Raw genomic sequence first — 23,135 nt, 5'->3', positions numbered from 1 at the left:
TTCCTCAGAAATATGTTTTTATACATTTCCCTGAAGCTCTGAAAATGGGGTAGAGACAAGAAGAGCCTCGGAAGAGACCAAGACAGTAAAAATGGCATTTTATAAAAAGTTTTAATTTCAACAGTTAAAGACAAATTAAAAATCAACCCCCCCTGTCGCCCCCAAAAAAGAAAAATGACAATAAAAATAAACGTTGGTGAACAGAGCAGAGCCTTTTTGACTCAACAGTGAGATACGTCTACTTCCAAATACAAGACACGAGATCCATGAAGAAGAGATTTCTGCTGGGCTGGAGGACTCATCTGGACTGCTCGACTGTAGAGAAGGGAAAGAGACACGATGAGCATTTTAGAGATGAGCGCGATGAGCAACAGCTGAGCATAACTACATTTCAGCGACTGGTTAAACATGCAGAGCAGATCCACAGATACATGACACAACAACAACAACTGCTGCTGCTGCGTGTTTCTGCCAAGACGAATGAAGGTTAATTACAACAGCTGACCAAATATCAATGGATTAAACAGACTGTATATCAACTACAGAGTGCTGCAGGAATTAGTCCTAAACCCAGGAAATAAGTTATCATTTAAACACTTCATATAAACTTCACCAAGTCAATGTTTTTCTGGCTTCCCTATAGCTGAAAATAAGCCACCTTTAGCTTAGCGGTGGTGACGTGAAGTCATGTGACCGTGCTGTAGTTCCTTTATAGCCCAACATTAGCCACCTTTAGCTTAGCGGTGGTGACGTGAAGTCATGTGACCGTGCTGTAGTTCCTCTATAGCCTAACATTAGCCACCTTTAGCTTAGCGGTGGTGACGTGAAGTCATGTGACCGTGCTGTAGTTCCTTTATAGCCCAATGTTAGCCACCTTTAGCTTAGCGGTGGTGGCGTGAAGTCATGTGACCGTGCTGTAGTTCCTCTATAGCCTAACATTAGCCACCTTTAGCTTAGCGGTGGTGACGTGAAGTCATGTGACCGTGCTGTAGTTCCTTTATAGCCCAATGTTAGCCACCTTTAGCTTAGCGGTGGTGACGTGAAGTCATGTGACCGTGCTGTAGTTCCTCTATAGCCTAACATTAGCCACCTTTAGCTTAGCGGTGGTGACGTGAAGTCATGTGACCGTGCTGTAGTTCCTTTATAGCCCAACATTAGCCGCCTTTAGCTTAGCGGTGGTGGCGTGAAGTCATGTGACCGTGCTGTAGTTCCTTTATAGCCCAATGTTAGCCACCTTTAGCTTAGCGGTGGTGACGTGAAGTCATGTGACCGTGCTGTAGTTCCTCTATAGCCTAACATTAGCCACCTTTAGCTTAGCGGTGGTGGCGTGAAGTCATGTGACCGTGCTGTAGTTGCTCTATAGCCTAACATTAGCCACCTTTAGCTTAGCGGTGGTGACGTGAAGTCATGTGACCGTGCTGTAGTTCCTTTATAGCCCAATGTTAGCCACCTTTAGCTTAGCGGTGGTGACGTGAAGTCATGTGACCGTGCTGTAGTTCCTTTATAGCCCAATGTTAGCTTGTGGTGTTAATGTGTGGAGATTATCCTGCTGAACAAAATGTGCAAGTATCATAAAAGTTAGTTTGACACCCCTGCACCACTCCAATAGCAGACGTATCATTTAGGAAGCCCCATTTAGAAAAATTAACTAAATGTAATCATTTTGCAGTCGTGATGAGATTGCATTTCTCAAAAAACCCAAAAACTTTTTTCCAGAATATAGTGCAAAAATCCAATTTTTAATTATTTGATGTTGTATATCCAACAAAATGTATAGGAAGGACATGAAAAATATCCAAAAAGTGTTTTTTATTAAGTCTGTAGAACTGGTTTTGTTGGCTGTGACATCTCTGCTGCACCACAAGACTTTATTCAGCATATTTGTACACATATTTTGCGCTATTGCGGTTTCAGTTAATTGAGCAGCGCTGCGTTTTATGTTGTCTTGAGTTACGTGATTTGATCCCACACATTACGATCGGTCCAGCTTCACTAAAGCCCGTCAGCATTAAGAGGAGGAGAGACTTACTGTAAGAGGAGATGTCGATCTCGTCCGGCAGCTCGGCCACATTGACCTCAAAGCGGTCCTGCACGTCGTTCAGAGTCTTGGCGTCGGTCTCGTCAGAAACGAAGGTGATGGCCAGACCTTTGGTTCCAAAGCGACCGGCACGAGCAACCTGAAGCAGAGGAGGGGCAACGTGAGTTCAATCCACTAACACATGGAGCACAAAGGAGACACTGGGAAACAAAATGGGCGACCACTTTCTTTGATGAAGAGATGCTAACTATACTTCTTATTGATGAAAATGGCAGACTGAAAATGTAGTTTAATTGATAATAAAACATTACAAAAACTTTGCCTAAGAAGATCTACATAATATGTTTGGACTTGTTTTTTTTGCATGAATTCACTAGTAGCATTTTCTGTGCTAAGATATATCGCAATTATATCAGCAACTCTGCGTAACTTAAGAAAAAGTAACAGGACTTGTGAGAAATAAGGTGACAAAACAAAGACTATTTGACTGTATACATATCCAGTGACGAGGAGATGCTAAAACACCAACTGTATTTCTTATTGATAAAGGACTAAACAAAACCTGTTTATTCTTTGTTTAAGAAAAGTAGAAAATTCATTGTCAAACCGTGAGCTAAGTGAGGAGGACTCGGCGTAACTTACTTGAGGAAAAAGTACGAGGACTTGTGAGAAATAAGGTGATCATTTGGCTACTCTAGATTGACTGAAATGTTCAATAATACTTCACGAAAACCAAGGACACTTCACACAGACGTGAGACTAATTAACACGACATATCCATGCTACGGTTATGCAGGTATTCAAAAAGGGGGCGTGGTTAATAGGTTTATCTGCGAAATAATCACCAGGATAATGATTGACTGTATTATCAGAAATCTACTTTTACTCAGAAATTTTTTATAACTTGCTTCATCTCTCAGCCAGCCCAACTACTACTCAAGCAGCATGCCATCATCTACGGAACATTTGCATTCAGGAAAGCAAGTTCCCGTAAAGGCGAGTGGATTTATGGCAGGCAGGGAACCAACGATAGAAAGTACGACTCGGTTCCCTTCGTTCAAAGGAATCGGATCGTTCACGACCGTAACATCAGTACTCTGAAGCTCACCCTGTGCAAATAGGTGTCAGAATCTTCCGGCATGTCGTAGTTGAAGACGATGTTGACCCGCTCGATGTCCATCCCTCTGCCGAACAGGTTGGTGGCGACCAGGATCCGCCTCTGGAAGTCCTTAAACTGCTGGTAGCGAGACAGCCTGTGGAGTAAATCATAATAATACGTTTATTTAGTATAGCACCTTTCACAGAAATACAATTCACGTTACCAATGCGTACATTTGCTTTTGAAAACATCACAAAATCTTGACAATTGTAGTCGTGTAATATCTGTTTTAACCTCAATATACTAGTAGATACACATTTGTGGGGTTTCTCCCTTTCCTGTAGTGTGTTTAGTAGTTTTTAGTGCATGTAAATAATAATTAAAATACTTTTAAAGCTTGGAAACACATCACATTAGAGAAACAAAATACAAATAAACCCGATAATTAGCATAACGGGGCCGATTTAAGCTTCGATTACTTCAATATATGGTGCGTTTTACGACATACGTGTAATTAAAATGGCCATATTCTTCACTTGGTGATTCATTTATTGGAGGCAATCAATTGGATAGCTGCCATGTGAGCACAGACTTACTTAACGGCCACTACAGGACTTACTAAAAGGCTTATTGTTGCATAAATAATAATACGTTTATATAGTATAGCATCTTTCACAGAAACAAAGTGCTTCACAAGACTTAAAATGAAGACCACAGAAACATGAATACAACAACATGAGGCAGAAATGTAAAGGGGGGGGGGGGGGGTGTTATCTATCAGCTGCTGCAGGATTACTGACTGAAGCCTCTTTGAAGGCAGTGATGTGTTGAGTTCACTGACGAGGCCTCATGCTCCATAAACATGCTCAGTATTCAGAGCTCAAAGGAGCACATGTTTATGAGAGGTGTGTAGTGTACGAGGAAGATTTATCTGTGTGTGTTTGCATTAGCAACCGTCACAGTATGCGTGAGAGATTTGCATTTACTGTTGCCACATATGAAGTGTGAAGATGGAACTTTGAGACATTAGATAACTCACTTTCACAATCTATATTTACAAAGTCAAGCCCCATATTTATATTTACCGGAATTACTGCTTTTTTGAGACACAGCTAGAAACCTACTCGACATAATGCACTTCCCAAACAACATGAATAATCCCAATGATCTTGGAAGAAGTAGTCAGATCCTTTGCTGTCTGTTTACATGGGTGTGTGTGTGTTAGTCTGTGTGTGTGTTAGTCTGTGTTGGTGTGTGTGTTAGTCTGTGTTGGTGTGTGTGTTGGTGTGTGTGTTGGTGTGTGTGTGGTCTGTATTGGTGTGTGTGTTGGTCTGTATTGTGTGTGTGTGTTGGTCTGTATTGTGTGTGTGTGTGTTGGTCTGTATTGTGTGTGTGTGTGTTGGTCTGTATTGTGTGTGTGTGTTGGTCTGTATTGTGTGTGTGTGTTGGTCTGTATTGTGTGTGTGTGGTTGGTCTGTATTGTGTGTGTGTGTTGGTCTGTATTGTGTGTGTGTGTTGGTCTGTATTGTGTGTGTGTGTTGGTCTGTATTGTGTGTGTGTGTTGGTCTGTATTGTGTGTGTGTGTTGGTCTGTATTGTGTGTGTGTGTTGGTCTGTATTGTGTGTGTGTGTTGGTCTGTATTGGTGTGTGTGTGTTGGTCTGTATTGGTGTGTGTGTGTTGGTCTGTATTGGTGTGTGTGTGTTGGTCTGTATTGTGTGTGTGTGTTGGTCTGTATTGTGTGTGTGTGTTGGTCTGTATTGTGTGTGTGTGTTGGTCTGTATTGTGTGTGTGTGTTGGTCTGTATTGTGTGTGTGTGTTGGTCTGTATTGGTGTGTGTGGGTTGGTGTGTGTTGGTCTGTATGGGTTGGTGTGTGTTGGTGTGTGTTGGTCTGTATGGGTTGGTGTGTGCGTGTTGGTTGGTGTGTGTGGGTTGGTTGGTGTGTGTGGGTCTGTATTGGTGTGTGTGCGTGTTAGTGTGTGTATTGGTGTGTGTGTATTGGTGTGTGTGTTACCTCTCCTCCTGAGCCATCCCTCTGTGGATGGCGATGGCCGGGAAGTTTTGCTCCACCAGCAGCTGAGCCAGAGCCACGCAGCGCTGCACTGACTTGACGAAGATCACCACCTAGAGGGAGAAAAGAGGAATTCAATCCAGCTGCTGAGGAACAGCAACTTGAAGCACTCCTATGACTCCTGGCAGGCTTTGTTTACACCTTGAATTAGTTTTAAATGACTTGAACTTTCTCGCAGGTTTCAAAGCAATAACTACACTTTGGGGTATACGATTACCCTTTCAATTTGTTAGATGGGAAGCTTAATACCATATTTATGTTTCATGTCTTCAATGTAAAGCTACGAGCCTTTTAGCTAGAAACAGGGGATCAACCATCTGAAGATCTTACATACTTATATGTGGTTTTGTTGTAGAAATATGTGTCACTTTATGGGATGCAAGTGCTGTTTTTACCGGTTGTTAATCTTTATTGGACGGTGAAAATACCGTCAATCAACCAAAGAGCTTCCCAATTATTTTTGTAACAGTTCTAATTTCTTTACTTGCAGATTACCAGCTTACTACGACTAGATACACAAGAACTAACTCAAAGATGGTCCCAATAAATAACAAAATTGTTATATAATTAGTATTGATAGCTCCATCACTCTACCTGGTTGAACTCCAGCACGTCGAGCAGGTCGAACAGTTTGCGGTTCTTCTCGCTGTCCTTCAGCTTGCAGTAGTACTGCGCCAGGCCGTGGAGCGTGAGCTTAGTCTCGTCGTCAACGAACACCTCCATGGGCTGAAGAGGAGGAGAGATAACAGAAGGAAGGGTTAGGGAAACATGCAGCGGTGAAGGAAGACGCACAAGTTCTCCCTGATAGAAAGTTTCAGGAAGATTCAGATTTAAAACGGTCCCCTATTACACTGTCTTTCATTACTTTATTATAGGTCTCAGATATATCCAGAACCTGTCTCTGATTGGCTGAAACACCAAACAGATCATTGCAGCATCCCATAATCCCCTCTGTTTCAGCCCTGTTTCCAAAGTGCTGATTCTCTGTCTGTTACTTTAGATGAAAATAAGGAGCCCCTCCCCACGCCCCTCTGAGAGATATTTGGTTACAAAGAACACGATGGTGCTCTAGGAGCAGATTCAGGTGATAAGGTGGGAGGGGGTTACCTTGGTTGGTGATTGGCTAATGGTGACACAAGACAAAACATCGTTATGACATCATAAAGTGGCCAAAATCTGATCAGCTCATTTTCAGACAGGTTTTTATAGAAATGGATCAGGACAAAAAGAGAGAGAATCTTTGTTCCTGAAACTTTCAGAGTCTCTTTACACAGAGGGGACACATGTTGATGTAGAAGAGACATGAAGAAGAGGGGACACATGTTGATGTAGAAGAGACATGAAGAAGAGGGGACACATGTTGATGTAGAAGAGACATGAAGAAGAGGGGACACATGTTGATGTAGAAGAGACATGGAGAAGAGGGGACACATGTTGATGTAGAAGAGACATGAAGAAGAGGGGACACATGTTGATGTAGAAGAGACATGAAGAAGAGGGGACACATGTTGATGTAGAAGAGACATGAAGAAGAGGGGACACATGATGTAGAAGAGACATGAAGAAGTGGACTTTGCACAATAGTTGACCTTTAACTCATCGATCACTTACGTCCTGCATGAACTTGCGGCAGACGGGTCGGATCTCTTTGCTCAGAGTAGCGCTGAACATCATGACCTGCTTCTCGTGGGGTGTGATCTTAAAGATGTCCTGGACGTCACGCCTCATGTCTGGAAGAGAATACAATCATTTATTGTCATTATACAAATACAACGAGAATGAGTAAAGCTACTCCTTTTAATTAATTAAAAGTGTTTTAAGGATGGGTACCGTCACAAGACGCCTTGAAGGTTAATCAAATGTGGGCTAATGTTCAGAAACAACAAATAAAACCCACCGAGCTGCTCCAACATTTTGTCGCACTCGTCCAGAACGAAGTGCTTGACGTTCTTCAGCGCGAGGGTTTTGTTCCGGATGAGAGCGAGGATTCGGCCCGGCGTTCCCACCACGATGTGAGGGCAGTTCTTCTTCAGCACGTCCTCGTCCTTCTTGATGGCCATGCCTCCGAAGAACACGGCGCACTTTACCGTGGACATGTACTTTGAGAAGCGCTCGTACTCTTTGCTGATCTGGAAGGCCAGCTCTCGCGTGTGACACATGACTAACACAGAGACCTGAGGAGGAGCACAGAGACACACTGAATCAGACACTCTGCATCTCCACAAGTTAATGCGTCCCGATAGCAGACGTTTTATGGGAGCCCTTTATATCATATTTTAATTCATTGAAAGTCCTACCCCCTGACTAAGTCTATATGTCCACCCTTTAGTTATTGTTTTTTAGAATTTATTGTGTGTGTTTTTTGTGTGTGTTTTTTATATATATATATATATATATATATATTTTACGGTGTTTTTAATCATATGTTTGCTCTTTATCGTGTGAAATGTATCAGGATGTGTAAGCGATACAATGCTGTGACCAATTTTCCTGAAAACCAAAACCAGGATATGTGAAAAACGGTTGTATTGTCTGTTAAATCTGCACTCCTTAGTAAAGTAATTTAAAAAAAAATGCATTTGGTGTATCGAAATTTGAAATTATCAAATCGCGAAGCATGCGATTTATTTATATATTTTTTGTTCTTCTTGTGTGTCAGTCATCCACACCAATCAGAAGTGCTGTGCTCCACATGTACCAGCCGTTGTTAACCAATCAGAAGTGGCCCATGATAGACAGATTGATCCAAACACCTGCCAAGTATTTTTGAAATACTTTTCCAAATGGCTTCCAATGGAGCTTTTCTAGATGGTTTGGTGAAACAAACCATCTGAGTCAGGTTAGTAATGCTCCATCACATGTTTCTATTACAGGGTGAATCTTAAACTGAAGCTTGACTTTAAAAGCAACCCAACGGAAGTTTCATGTGAGTTTAGTTCTTTCACTCGTAGCTCGGGCTGCGGGGGTGCTAGAGACGGGAGCACGTTGATACGACCTTCGATAAAAATCGCATCGCAATATTTGTCTGAAAAATTGCAATTAGATTATTTCCCCAAATCGTGCAGCCCTAATGCCTAATACACATTTTTACTGAATAGAAACTTGACATTAACTTGGTACCGGGAGTGTGAGTTCCTGTGACATAGCCAGTCCTGATACAGTTGTAACAACAGTATACCATTTGGATCCAACCCCTTTTGCAACGCAACAGGACATTGGACTCTACTTAATACTTTGAAGTAATTCACTGATGTCAAACCGCTAAACATGGAGTATATAATTACTAGAGTCACAGGAGATACTTCAAATTAGACGACAAATTGCGTTTTGAATGGTTTCATACAACATACACATTTTAATATTTCTGACATATCTCACAGAAGCGTCTGCACTGTTTGTGCTTTACTATCACAAGAAAAAAAGTATCTAGCTAGTCCTCTGTACATTTTCTATGACAACGCGCCCTTCACTTGATCCAATACACCTATTGTATTCAATATGCGTACTGACCTGTCCGTCAACAGGTTCGATCTGCTGCAGCGTGGCCAGCACGAACACGGCCGTCTTTCCCATACCGGACTTCGCTTGGCACAGGATGTCCATGCCCAGGATCGCTTGTGGGATGCACTCGTGCTGGACTGAAAACAAAATTTAAAAAAAATGGTCAATGCAGGCACATTATTGTTGGGAAAGCAAGTACATCAAGGTACTGTAAAGAAACTGTAGACACGTGGGAGATCCTATAGTTAGGTTTAATTTTGTATTTAAGGAACAAGGGCATGTTATCAAAAGAAAACCTTATAAATCAAAATGATAATTAGTATTAAACTGATGCTAAAAACTTTTGTGTTTACCGCCAGTTTGCCAGAGGTCATTTAACAACATTATATGTTCTCACCATTTGCAGAATTCACTCTATTTTCATGTTGATTTTTCACAATTTTCTGTATTTCCTGAATTGTATTGTTCCCCCGTTTTTCCCCATGCTTACATAAAGCACTTTGTTTGTATTGTACATGTTAGGCACAAATGAAATTCAAACTAACCCATACCCCTTTTGTTTTCTATATTTGACACAACCAGTAAAATGGTCTGCTCTTGTTATTGATGAAAAGTATCTATTAGACATTACTGTCTATCAAATTGTAATGATTCTATGCATTACTTCATGAATTTGACTTAACAGATAAAGAAATACATTTCTATAAATACAACCAAAGTTCGCTCACCTTCAGACGGATGCTCAAAACCGCAGTCGATGATGGCACGCAGCAGCTCTGGTTTGAGCAGAAAGTCCCTGAACCCGGAGCTGTGGATGGAGACGTAGGATCCCTTCACCTCCTTCTTCCCTGCGGGGACGGCGCTCTCTGGGGCTCCCTGAGGCTCCTCATCCTCTTCGTAGTCGAGCAGCTCGTTGTCAACATCAGTCTCTGCCATTGTGTCGGTCTAAGGAGGGAAAAGGAAATAGTGTGAGTTTAAAATTGTGAACATGTCTATCATCACATGACTGAACAGACGGACAACTTGGAAAAACAAGTAGACTTGTATATAGTCTTTTTGCACTACTTTTTATTTTATTATATATGTTGCATTGTTGGAGGAGCTCAGGTCAGAAGAATTTCATTGCCATTTCTACACTGTAGCTGCTGAGTATATGACAATAAAACCTTTGAATCTTGAGTTGCACAACTTGGAAAAGTGTGCAACTCGTCAACAAATTTATTTCGTTGTGCAACACCTGGAGATTTTAAAGTGCTTTACAAATGAAGCTGTATTGTATAATTCTCATTACCATCGATTATGGAGTGACTTTATAAAGAGGGACTGTACCAAACGCATGTTTAATTTAGTATGTAAAACTATATGTAGGCCGGGTTATCTCCGCAGCTCCACAATACTACATTCAAAACTTTACTTTAACACATATTGAGGCCTAACACATCGTGTGCCTTCTGTGATTTGGATATTACACAAATTCACACTGAAATGTGGATAACATTTCCACTAATTGTGCAATCCTAGAACCAACTTTCCAACTGGTTTGAAAGAGAACTGTAAACTGAGACCAGCTGTTGTTGCTATTATTTGTGCCAACTTTAACCACAAGTTTTAAAGAAGATTCAAACAATGTAATACTACAAAAGTGTGATAATTAGCTTTCATTGCAACATGAGTTTGTTGTGTGTACAGTGGAAGTATTATGGTTGAATAGGCGTAACTGAATCTCACCCTTTGTACGGCAAGAGGCTAATCAGTGAGCTATGCTAACTAGGTTATTTGCAGGCGCTCATATTAAACCAGGCCTACAATTCAAGTACGCAGTATGTAGACAAAACGGCTCCCCTTTACACAAAACACCCGTTCACATTCTTTTAATGAAGCCAAGCCTTGAATAGTAGCCGACGCCTTCGGTTTAACCAAACCGGTTAGCACTAGCTTCAGATCCGTTGACAACACTGGGACTCCATTGTGTTTCATGACTAATGCTAAGCTAACATGCTAGCGGCAAACAATATTTTTCTGACGAAGCAGCGAAACCATACTCACAACCACCGTAGACAAATACATAACACGTATTTAATTATATTTAACTCGGTATGTTGGGATAAAAAAAGCTACGCACTTACTAAAACAATAAAAAAATAAAAATGGGGAAATGTTGGTGGCTAAGCTAACTAATGCTAACGAAGAAACGTAACGACTATCATCATAAAACAAACAATGAAAGAAGATATTTCATTACAGAGTAGCTCATCTGTAACTCCTTCGAACTAAACTAATCGAACTCTTCCCAAACTTCATTCAATGTTTTTCAGAAACTCTCTATTTGTGGATAAAAGACTGAATTCTTACCTTGTCGTTGTTAGCTTCTCTACTACAGATCAAAACCGCATGGGCAGGCCTCAGTCGGTTTATACGAGTACCCGGAAGTCCCGCCTTCTCTGAAGCGCATCGATACGATTGGTGGATTTAGACGAGCGCCGGTAAAAGAGGATAGCGATTGGTTGAAAAGTGTGCCGCAGTATAAAAAAAGCGGGATACAGCAGTGATGAGTGTATGGAAGCCCAGGAGAGACACTGACATTTAATTAGAATACAAAAATAAATTGCACAATAAAGTAAATGCATTCTTATGGTGCAAAAAAGAAAGGAAAGGACTTTATTATGATTTTCGTATGGGCGAACATTTCTTATTTGATCAAATCTGGGACTTTTAGGCCATTTAATTAATGTATTAACTACATTAATTAAACCTTTATTAGTCCTCTTAGTTCGTCTGCCAATAGCATAATATTTAAATATATGATAGGACAGAAAATAGTTCACACAAGGATACAAAAATTATAAAATATGAAAGTAACAGCATAAATAAAAACAACAACAATAGGAATAGGTACAACATAACTTTTATTCATTCACTTTTTTCTGTATTGCTTCTGTCATTTCAAAAGGTTCAATACAAATATGATTGCATAAACATGCCTTCAAGTGATCTCAGTGTGGCAAACACACAGTGGTAATATCAGTATTATTGTTAGAAATACTAATTATAAGGCTGATAATTGCAAATAACAGCAGAAAAGTCAGTATTTGTAATGCATAGGTTCATAAAGAGTCATTATAATTTATTTTGGTGTTGGAGATAAGTACAACTAGCTATATATAGACACACCAGCATCCGGTTGGATTACAGTTACTAGCATTTAACACTCTCAGTGAGTTATTTTAATAAAGTGATACAACAGGCACAGTAAGAAACAAGCTGATCAACTGGGATTATCAATAAATAATCATGTTTTTGTTCTCAAGTGGCCTTAATTAGAGACTACGACTGCACCTTTTCAGTGGTTCCTTTTTTTTTTAGTATCTTATTAGTTGATATATATTTTGTATTAGCTAACAATCTGAATCTGTAGAGTTATCAAAGCTGTCAGATAAGTGTATAGGGAGTAATCGGTACAATATTAGCTTCCAAAATGTATTGAAGTAGAAGTATAAAGTAGCTAAAAATTACAGTAAATACTCAGTTAGTGTACCTCAACATTGATACTTGAGTAAATTGCATTTCACAACTGGTATTAGAGACTTATATCTGTGATTCCAGAGCAGAAGAGAAACTCCACTGAGTAGGAGAGAAGTACGGGAAACTGTCGGACTCTGGGCGTGAATTACCCTCTGAATATGCACCAGAGGGGGGGCAAGATCTGCTCAGGAAGTCCCTAACTCTGGGGGGCAAAGAGAGAAACAGCCAGTCCTCCACCAGCAGACCCCCTCCATGCAAACCGGGGCAGGATCCCAGCTCAGCGGGCAGATCCTCCAGACTGTTACTGCGCAGATCGAACCTGCACAACCGACTCAGAGCTGCAACACCTCTGGGTAGTGCACTGAGAGAGTTGTGCGCCACATTAAGGATGTGCAGCTCCAAACAGCTACTGAACAGCTGAGAGGGGAGTTTCTCCAGTCTGTTCCCACTGAGATCCAGCTCTGTGAGCAGCTGCAGCGCTTTCACCTCAGCAGGAAGCACCTCCAGCAGGTTACCAGCCAGGAACAGCTTTCTAAGGCGGTGCAGAGTGAAGAGGGCTGGAGGAAGACTCTGCAGCTGGTTGTTGGACAGATCCAGGAGCTCCAGACCTCGCAGAACGGCAACACTAGCGGGTAATGAGAGGACTCGGTTGTAGGCGAGTCTGAGGCAGGAGAGTCGGCGCAGAGCAGCCAGACTGAGCAGCTCCTCCAGGGTCCGCAGGTTGTTGTGCTGCAGGTCCAGAGTGCGCAGGTTGGTGAGGGACAGTAGAGCAGACGGTAATCTCTCCAGCCGGCAGTCCTGCAGCAGCAGCTCCGTCAGATCCACCATCCGCTTCAGCCCTGTGAGGACCAGCAGCCTGGTGCCCTCGTTGAAGACCTCCAGCCGCACCAAGCTGCCCGCCACCTACCATACAACAATAATAAAGCTTTATTTATATATATATATATAGCACTTTTCATACAACACATGCAGCTCAAAGTGCTTTACAAAATGACACATCACAAGTTGAAAACAAACAACAAGAAATGCAAGACCTTTACAGGTACATGCAGCAAAATACAACATTTTAACAGGTTAATAGATAAAAGGAAGGCAACATGTATGATAATAAAATAAAATAATGGTTTCTCTCTGACAGAACAATACGATTATACTTTATTATTCTGTTTGCCAGCTCATAGAGTCCTATTGTGAGCACGGAAATGTTGAGTACCCCAAAGTGTTATGTTAGAAATGTACAGTATGGGCCCCAAGCACAGAGAGACTGCCGGATGCTAGCTTGCATATGTTGGGCAATTTGCACAATTGGCATAAGTAGCATTAATAAGCATAATGCAGACAATAGTAAGAATGGCGTGGCCGATTTTTGAACAGTTTTGGAGGTTATTGAGGATGTTGAATCACGTTCTGCCATTTCCAAGATTGAAAATGGCCGTTTTAACCAGAAAGGGACCATATTTGTGTTCCTGGTGGCTGATTTTGATTAATTTTGGGTCCATTTTGCAGTTCTAGGGGACTAATATCTGCCATTCTTGCTCCTAAAATTGTCAGAAAACATAATCAAATGGTATAAAAACAGTAAATAACAAATGTATTACATATATATATATGTATATATAATATCCTGCTTTATATTGTGTTCAATTTGAGATGTTTACATTTTGGATTGTTAATTTCTAGTCTTTTAATTTCTCTTATGTACTATGCCATGTCTTTTTATGCTGCTGCAACGCAAACATTTCCCAAATTGGGATCAATAAAGTACTTCTTATCTTATCTTATCTTATCTCAATATAAAATGTTCTTGATAAGTTAGACTGTTCTATGAAAGACCAATATATTACAGCAACAGAAATATAGACATTTTGTTGTTTTCTTTGTACTGTTTCTGATTTTATGTAAAGCGTCTTTGAGCACCAGGAAAAGCGCTATAAAAATGAAATGTATTATAATTATTATATTAAAGCGGCAGACCAACACCTCACACAGCTCCCCGGGGATCCTCTGCAGCATGCCTCTGATCACCAGCACTCGGAGGTGACGTAGTTGTCGCAGGCTTCCTAACGCCCAGCTGCGACCCACACCGTTATCACTGCTCAGGCGTCCGGAGAGGTGGAGCTCGTGCAGGCCTCGGAGGGAAGTTACCCAGCCGGGGATCTCTGAAGCCTGGGTGAAGGTGAGGTGAAGGACCTCCAGACGCTCCTGCAGGACCCCCAAAGCCCCCGGATCCACCGCCGCTGAGCAGTGGTAGAGGTGGAGCTCCCTGTTGGGGGAATACATAGTTAAATGTCCCCTATTATACTGTTTTTCATCAACATATTATAGGTCTCAGATATATACAAAACATGTCTCTGAAGTGTTTGGCTCCAAACACCAATCAGATCATTGCAGCATCCCATAATCCCCTCTGTTTCAGCCCTGTTTCCAATGTGCTGATTCTCTGTCTGTTACTTTAGATGAAAATAAGGAGCCCCTCCCCACGCCCCTCTGAGAGATTTGGTTACAAAGAACTCAATGGTGCTCTAGGAGGAGATTCAGGTGATAAGGTGGGGGGGGGGTTACCTTGGTTGGTGATTGGCTAATGGTCACACAAGCCAGAACATCGTTATGACATCATAAAGTGGCCAAAATCTGATTTTCAGCTCATTTTCAGACAGGTTTTTATAGAAATGGATCAGGACAAAAAGAGAGAGAATCTTTTTTCCTGAAACTTTCAGAGTCTCTTTAGACAGAGGGGACACATGTTGATGTAGAAGAGACATGAAGAAGAGGGGACACATGTTGATGTAGAAGAGACATGGAGAAGAGGGGACACATGTTGATGTAGAAGAGACATGAAGAAGAGGGGACACATGTTGATGTAGAAGAGACATGAAGAAGAGGGGACACATGTTGATGTAGAAGAGACATGAAGAAGTGGATTTTGCATATTAGATGACCTTTAAGATAAAAACACAACAATCAATATATACAAAATAACAGTCACTTCAATATCTTTGGGAATGTACATTAGTGCAAGATTCTGATTCTGATGTGATATTAAACCATCCTGAACTCACCTGAGTGATTTCATGTTGGCTACCTGTGCAGTAAACCTGGCCTCGGTGATGAGCTCCAGTTTGAGGACGTGCAGCTGGTTGAGGGTGAAGAGAGCTGGAGGAAGACGAGGAAGAGCCACCAGCTGCAGTCTGGAGCTTCCCTCTGAATCCACGCTGCTCATGGATCTCAGCTTCTCTTCCCCCCAACGCCTCTCCAAGCTTTCCTCCAGCAGCCGGCTCTCAGTGACCGGAGACAGAAACACGGACAGACGCTGAGCCAGCAGGGGGTCGTACTGGTCCAACATGTGCAGGAGGAAGGCCAGATCGTTCCTCAGGTCAGGAACATCTCTCAGAGAGCACAAGTCCTTCAGTGAGTGGAAGGAATACTGACGTAGAGAGCTGAACAAAACACAGAAGGGGAAATATATCAGACATTTTAAAGGTCACCTATTATGCAAAATCCACTTTTTCATGTCTCTTCTACATCAACATGTGTCCCCTCTTCTTCATGTCTCTTCTTCATCAACATGTGTCCCCTCTGTGTAAAGAGACTCTGAAAGTTTCAGGAACAAAGATTCTCTCTCTTTTTGTCCTGATCCATTTCTATAAAAACCTGTCTGAAAATGAGCTGATCAGATTTTGGCCACTTTATGATGTCATAACGATTTGTTGGCTTGTGTAACCATTAGCCAATCACCAACCAAGGTAACCCCCCCCCCCACCTTATCACCTGAATCTCCTCCTAGAGCACCATTGTGTTCTTTGTAACCAAATATCTCTCAGAGGGGCGTGGGGAGGGGCTCCTTATTGTCATCTAAAGTAACAGACAGAGAATCAGCACTTTGGAAACAGGGCTGAAACAGAGGGGATTATGGGATGCAACAATGATCTGTTTGGTGTTTCAGCCAATCAGAGACATGTTCTGTATATATCTGAGACCTATAATATATTGATGGAAAACAGTATAATAGGGGACCTTTAAACGCTAGTTCAAAACACAGTGTAATACTCTAATCCTTTAATCAGACCGCTGGTATGCAAAACCTCATGGGAAGTGTTTTGTTGGAAGGTTTTTGAACAATTACAACCTTTGTAGTCTACTTAGAGTCTACAAAAATAATGAAAATGTTTACCTGTTTATGTTGTTCAAACAAAGTGAAAAGTTGTGTATTTATAAGCCAGTTAGACTCCTCTGTCTTTTTGTAGTTTTACATGTTTCAGTTGCTGCAAATATGTTTTAAAAGCATAACATTCAATCTGTAGTGTCTTGAAACATACAGAAGACATGGAGTATCATTAGTGATTATTTTCACTGGCCCCACCAGAAATATAAGTTCAATATTCTCTGGCTTTAATGCTCTGTTTTGGTCTCCTCCACTTTCAAGGCCAATTGTGCATTCCCGTGCTCCTTATATGGTCCCATCACCCATCTTGGGAAGTCTTTCTTTTTGACGTCGGTTAATTTAAGTAAACATTTGGAAACAACATGAGCAATAAAGACCTTGATAGGTTTCCGAGTTTCTGTTCCGACTTGATGGTGCATTTTTATGGGAATTAGTGTTAGGGTTTGTCCTAAGGCTAAGCTCATATTTTTCGATTGTTCCAACTGTTCTTTGTGGGTTGTTCCTTATAAGCTCCATCTAACATGTAGCCATTTGATTGTGTTTCAATGTTGGAGTATTGATGAATGCAGCCTTTAAAGTTCAAGGTTCAAGGTTCAAGGCTTTCATTGTCATAGCTACAGTGTAGTTATGACAATGACATTCTTAGGTCACAGGCTCCTCCAACAGTTTATAGGGTTAGGGTTTGTCCTGAGCTCATATTTTCCTATCGTTCCAACTGTTTTTTGTGGGTTGTTCCCTACAAGCAACCCCGTGATTCAATGTTGGAGTATTGATCAGTACAGCCTTTAAAGTTCGGCACTAACCTGTGTAAAATCCAGCTGAGGGTGTAGAGGTTCAGCAGGCCGTAAAGCCCCAGCAGGGTCAGGTAAGCCAGCAGTAGTTTGCGTAGAAGAGAGGAGAGAACATGGATACACTCGAAGGTGGTGTATCCCACTAAGGCCTCTTCCTCTGGGCGACAGGTGTGTGTGAAGGAGAGGGAGCTGAGCAGAGGGATGGTGTAACTGAAGATCACCGTCACCATCAGCAGTTTGAATACCGTCTGAGCCAAGTACACCTGAAAGCATGAAAAAGGGGGTTTAATTAATACATTGATATTCAACCAAACCTGATCAAACATGGATTTGTGTCATATATATATACTTTTTTAAACATGTATTTATTGATTTTTTACATTTATCACATTACACAAACGAACATTCCCAACATTAGACATATGGCAGATTACAAAATAATGCTACAAAATAAATAAAATTCAAATGAAAATGTGCCGTTATTTGTGTCATATTTTATAGTTTTATAATACAAAAGCATCATCTAAAAGCTTGTCGCGCTAGAGTTGTGCAGTGATGACGTATTTTGATTCAACGCAAGGGCTCTCCCGACTAAAAGTGAATGGGATTTTTTTATGGTTATTGGAATATTGTAGAAAATAAGCTCTGCAAACACACATTTATGAAACTTTGTTTAGCAGGTTAGTCCTCATATAGTAACATAGCTTTTATAAAAGTTGAAGCATAATGGCAATCTCCAGAAGCAAAAAGCTAATAATGACGTCACCACCGCTAAGCTAAAGGCGGCTAATGTTTGGCGGGATGACGTTATGTAGTCTCATTTAGACACTTGTTAGCACCCACCCTTAAAAAGACATGTTAAAGCTTTATTTTATGTGAAAATGTAGTAAACTTGTGTTAACTACAGACCGAAAACTCATTAAAAAAAAACATTGACTAAGGGAGCCTAGAAGTGCTAACATGCTAACAAGGTTATCCAGGTTGAGGACTTATTCCTGCACTACTCTATAAACTCAATGTCTTGTAACGCTATTACAACTTTTACTTTTTTGGACAGCAGGTTTCAACAGTTGAGCTTACAGAAGATCTACAATACATGTATCCATTAGACTAGAGAATCTCTCACCTTATAGATGACATCTGCGCTTTCCGAATGGGACCGAAACTTCCTGACCCTTTCGAACAGCGCTCTGGTTTGTTCCCCGTCACTTTTATCCAGACTGATCACCTGCCTGGGACTGTCCACCATGAGAGAGGGCTTGGAAGAAGGAAAGTTCACCTGGGACCCGAGGGATAAGGACGAAATGTTGGAGTGACAGGAGTGTGCGGAAGGACATGGAGAAGGAGGGGTAAAGGACGCACTATCTAACCTCTTTAAAAGGGGGCTATCTGTTCCTGAGTCTATGCTCGATCCTCTGGTTCGGACTACCGGAGCTGAAGATGAGTTTGAAGATAGAGGAGGTTGAGGCGGTTGTCTTTCCTCCACTACTTCCTTCTCTTGGATGCTTTCCTGTCGGGCGGCGTGAGACAAAGCCTGAGATGTCCATGGGGACTCGCAGCATTTGGACAAGATGGCGAGAAAGTGCTCTATGCGGGCGGAGGTGTGAGGGAAGTGGAGCCAGAAGGAGCCGCTGGCCACTAGAACCAGAGACTGCAGCATGGCCATGTACGGGAAGAAGCGGGAACACAGCGGCAACGCCTCGTGGTAGCACACCTGAAGAGGGATAGACAGTTAAACCTGCAATTATGAAGTTGTCAGAGGCAGAAACAATATGTGAAAACGAAATGTGTAAAGCTATCTAGCTCCACATTCAGACAATACAGAGTAAAACACATCCAAATGTTTAACTAGGTACCTTAGCGTCACTTAAAAATAATGTTTTCTTAACTTTTTGGCCATAATGCCTTTATAATAGATACTTATAGACAGATTGGAAATGGGCAGAAAGGGGGGACAACAGAAAGGCCAACAGGACAGAGTCAAACCAGGGTCCACTGCAATCCAATATTCACTCTCTTTTATTTCTGCTTTATTTATAAATATATTATTTTTGTTATATTTTACATTAGTTTTACCGAAAAAAAAATTGATTTAATTGTATTTAAAATAACATTTCCAAAGAAATAAATCCTTCGAATCTGCCTGTTCAGTCTCTGTTTGAATGTGAAGGGTTACATGAAAGAAGCTCGTCTGGCCCTCTCTGCGATTCACAGAGGGCCCGCTATAGTAACTGAACGAGAGAGTAATGTCAAATGACAGTACAATTGACCAATCATATCTTCCCTCTAAATGGGTGGGTTTTATTATCGCGGACTTTATGACGAGTTCCGCCCGCTGTGAAACTTTTCTTGTTTCCATAGCAACAACAACTTCCTGTCAACAGCGTGAACTCGCCTTCAAAATAAAAGCATGCCAAATTACACTTAAGACATACAACTGCAATGAAAGTAACAAACACAATGCAATATCCTTTTCCATTTCAAAGAACACAAATTGGGTTCACAGGTGTTGTTTTATGTGGTAGAGGGTCGCTGTCATTGATGCGTTTTGCACCCTGGGCCGTTGTTTTGATATTCCGCTGAAGTATGCGCTGTGACGTAATAACTCACTTTTTTTCGAGGGAATTGGTGGGGGTCAGAGGGCCTAGGTATAAAGCTCACGGCTCGCCACTGCCAGCGACTGTATTCGCCATGACACAGACAGTCTGTGGTTTGTACTTGTTTAACTTTTGTCTAGTTTCTGAACAGATATGAGGAGCTGTGAGCTCTGAGGGCTAACAGCTAACGGCTGATGTTGGTTTTGTGTTTCGCATTGAAGATGACGTCACGGCTCCGCCTACACTGCGTTACTATAGTTACTGCCCCAGTTCCTAAACTGTAATGGAAACGCAACATAAAGTGAGCCTGGCCTACCAAGGCCTAACGAGGCCTAGCCATATCGTACTAAGCCGAGCGAGGCCCTGCAGTGGAAATGCGCCATTACAACACTCAAAATTAAGGGAATCTGTTACTTCGTTAAATATTTATTGTAGCTGTTTAAGGGAATTACATTTTTTACCTGTGCTGTTGCAACATTTTCATTAACAATGGGAACACAGATTAGTATAACAGTACCTGGCTAATGTAGACGTACTGCTGGTAGACCAGATGTGTGCGTCGACCCCTCGCTGTAGTGTGAGTATTTGGGCTGATGTTGTGAGGAACATGGTTAGGGGTCTTTGAAGATGGAGTCAATGCTTCCCTGTTAGAAGAGGGACTGTGATTTCTGGTGGTTGGAGGGACCAGTGGATCCAAGGGGATGCAAACCACTCGGTCCCGGGACAGCTGCTCCGTGCAGGCCAGGACAGACGTCATCAGCATCAGGACCACCAGGTAGTCCATGAACACCTCCCACCACGGCTTCAGGAGTTTACACCGGCTCTGGTGCTGGTTCAGAGGAGCCAGCTCCGACAGGGAAAACATGGCGACCCTCTGGGGGAGAAATAATCGGGAAAATGGTGAATAAAGGTCTTGGTTATGAACATAAACGGATGTTCAAGGTTCAAGGTTCAAGGTTCAAGGTTCAAGGTTAGTTTATTTGTATAATAATAATATAATACATTATATTTATATAGCACACTTTAAAGGTCCCCTATTATACTGTTTTTCATCAATATATTATAGTTCTCAGTTATATACAAAACATGTCTCTGAAGTGTTTGCCTCCAAAGTCCTAAAACCCTGAGACGAGTTAGCATGGTTCCCTAGTCTTAAGAGTCAATGTTTTTTTTAAAAATGTGTTTGGTTGATGCCGGAAAAGTGGTCTCAGCTCAAAAGATTTTCACGGTTTGTTCTATGACCTAAATTAGGTCAGTAGATACCCCACTGAAGCTTCTATGTGTCTTTAAAGGTCCCCTATTATACTGTTTTTCATCAATATACTACAGGACTCAGATATATCCAGAACCTGTCTCTGATTGGCTGAAACACCACAGATCATTGCAGCATCCCATAATCCCCTCTGTTTCAGCCTTGTTTCCAAAGTGCTGATTCTCTGTCTGTTACTTTAGATGAAAATAAGGAGCCCCTCCCCACGCCCCTCTGAGAGAGATTTGGTTAAAAATAACTCAATGGTGCTCTAGGAGGAGATTCAGGTGATAAGGTGGGGGGGGGGGGGTTACCTTGGTTGCTGATTGGCTAATGGTTACACAAGCCAAAACATCGTTATGACATCATAAAGTGTCCAAAATCTGATCAGCTCATTTTCAGACAGGTTTTTATATAAATGGATCAGGACAAAAAGAGAGAGAAACGTTCAGAGTCTCTTTCCACAGAGGGGACACATGTTGATGTAGAAGAGACATGAAGAAGAGGGGACACATGTTGATGTAGAAGAGACATGAACAAGTGGATTTTGCATAATAGGTCCCCCTTAAAAACAATCTCAAGGTGCTTCACAATGCTATGAGGAGAAAATAATAAAACAAATCCAATACAAAGTTATCTAAGAAGCATATTATAGCACATTTTAAGACACAGAGGCAATTCAAAGTGCTCCACAAAGGCATTTAACACTTCATAATTCAAAACAAAACAAACACACAAACAAAAATAATTCATAAAAGCGATAAAATACTGGCCGCAGCTAAAAGTGCAATGATAAGACACGGTTAAAGGATCTCAGGATAGGCCGAATCAAAAAGAAAGGTCTAACTTTGAGAAAGGTTTTTAACTTTGATGATGTTAGAAAGTAGAGGTCAGCTGATCAAGATAAACAAAGTATTGTCACGGAAAAAATTAAATAGGAAAATGAACTTTCTGGCATTATATCGCCAACAGATGCAATGCACAAACATTCATAATACAACTAACTAGTGGGAATAACACACATGGAAGACAGTAACACAAAACATACTGATAACCAATTATTGATGTACACAGTAAAATCCGGAGTGTTCATTTAACACTCTGCGATAAGGACCATATGTTCAGTGTTAAAATTGACACTTTAAGTGTTAAATTAACACTTAAAGAGTACATTTTAACACTGAGAGCCAGTCCTTATCTCAGAGTGTTAAATTAACACTCCGGATTGTACTGTGTATCTGGTATCTTTGAACTATATCTCATAAATCTCTATAAATTAATAAATAAATGTAACTATATTTCATTATTTTGTGTTTGTGTGTGCAAATAAAATAAAGAAATAATTAAATAAAGTACTGGTCTGGCTTATAATAATAATAATAGTACACATAATAATAGTAATAATAAATATAATAATAATAGTAAAATAATAAAAATAGTAAAATAATAATAATAATAATAGTAAAATAATGATATTAAAAATAATAATAATATAATGAAACTAATAATGTGATAAAATAATACATATAAAATCTTCTAATAAAAAAAGAAGCCTAAAACTTCTGTCTCTTGTAGGCAACACTTCTAAAGTCTGCTACCTGTTAAAAAACACAAATAAAAACGAAACACTTTATGTTATTCATGTAATGTCACCTACCTGCGTAAACAACTTGTCCTTTCTCCCTCCCTCTCTCCTCTGATCAGCTCTCAGAAGCTCTCATACCGGCGCTGTCTGGTTCTCTCGTGAAAAACTCCAGAAACGTACAACAAACTCCTCCTCAAACACAGCTTTTCAAACGTTACCATGGCGGCGAGGGATGTGGGGGTAAAAAATCTAATTCAGCTCTTCAAGGGGGAGGGGGGGCTTTAAACTTTAACTCCTTCAGACTCTGAGGAACACATTGTAGAAATATCAGATCAACAATTCACAGCCACAACGAAGTACTTGATATCAGAGGTGGGAGAAGTACTCAGATCTTGTACTTGAGTAAAAGTAGAATAATTCAGATCATGTACTTGAGCAAAAGTAGGAGTACTCAGATCTTGTACTTGAGTAAAAGTAGAAGTACTCAGATCTTGTACTTGAGTAAAAGTAGAAGTACTCAG

General features: G+C 41.0%; 2 protein-coding genes across 2 annotated transcripts; both read right to left on the bottom strand.

The window, feature by feature from the left end:
- Positions 1–92: 92 nt before the first annotated feature.
- ddx39ab (DEAD (Asp-Glu-Ala-Asp) box polypeptide 39Ab) lies at positions 93–11,191 on the bottom strand. Its single transcript, XM_034127067.1, has 10 exons — positions 11,061–11,191; positions 9,437–9,653; positions 8,718–8,845; positions 7,105–7,381; positions 6,819–6,937; positions 5,802–5,933; positions 5,151–5,260; positions 3,147–3,291; positions 2,030–2,177; positions 93–315 (listed from the first exon to the last, which is right to left on the bottom strand). Exons 2-10 carry the CDS (start codon positions 9,642–9,644, stop codon positions 299–301), a joined length of 1,284 nt encoding a protein of 427 aa, XP_033982958.1. The 5' UTR covers positions 9,645–9,653; positions 11,061–11,191; the 3' UTR covers positions 93–298.
- Positions 11,192–11,597: 406 nt separating this feature from the next.
- si:ch211-106h11.1 (volume-regulated anion channel subunit LRRC8D) lies at positions 11,598–22,798 on the bottom strand. Its single transcript, XM_034127066.1, has 7 exons — positions 22,687–22,798; positions 20,298–20,654; positions 18,310–18,897; positions 17,196–17,446; positions 15,290–15,667; positions 14,211–14,493; positions 11,598–13,133 (listed from the first exon to the last, which is right to left on the bottom strand). The coding sequence occupies exons 2-7, from the start codon at positions 20,643–20,645 to the stop codon at positions 12,294–12,296; spliced, it is 2,688 nt and encodes an 895-aa protein (XP_033982957.1). The 5' UTR covers positions 20,646–20,654; positions 22,687–22,798; the 3' UTR covers positions 11,598–12,293.
- Between the last annotated feature and the right edge of the window lie 337 nt (positions 22,799–23,135).

This window comes from Trematomus bernacchii, unplaced genomic scaffold (genome assembly GCF_902827165.1).
Source record: "Trematomus bernacchii unplaced genomic scaffold, fTreBer1.1, whole genome shotgun sequence".
NCBI classification, from domain to species: domain Eukaryota; kingdom Metazoa; phylum Chordata; class Actinopteri; order Perciformes; family Nototheniidae; genus Trematomus; species Trematomus bernacchii.
This window is presented reverse-complemented; position numbering and strand designations above follow the sequence as displayed.

Excerpts from the sequence above, each read along its gene's own strand:
- ddx39ab (XM_034127067.1), bottom strand. The coding sequence starts at position 9,644 with ATGGCAGAGACTGATGTTGACAACGAGCTGCTCGACTACGAAGAGGAT. Across the intron at positions 8,846-9,436 it reads TTTTGAGCATCCGTCTGAAG|TCCAGCACGAGTGCATCCCA; the intron begins GTGAGCGAACTT and ends TTTTGTTTTCAG. Across the intron at positions 5,934-6,818 it reads GCCGCAAGTTCATGCAGGAC|CCCATGGAGGTGTTCGTTGA; the intron begins GTAAGTGATCGA and ends CCTCCTCTTCAG.
- si:ch211-106h11.1 (XM_034127066.1), bottom strand. The coding sequence starts at position 20,645 with ATGTTTTCCCTGTCGGAGCTGGCTCCTCTGAACCAGCACCAGAGCCGG. Across the intron at positions 18,898-20,297 it reads AGTACGTCTACATTAGCCAG|GTGTGCTACCACGAGGCGTT; the intron begins GTACTGTTATAC and ends ATCCCTCTTCAG. Across the intron at positions 17,447-18,309 it reads GCGCAGATGTCATCTATAAG|GTGTACTTGGCTCAGACGGT; the intron begins GTGAGAGATTCT and ends TCATGCTTTCAG.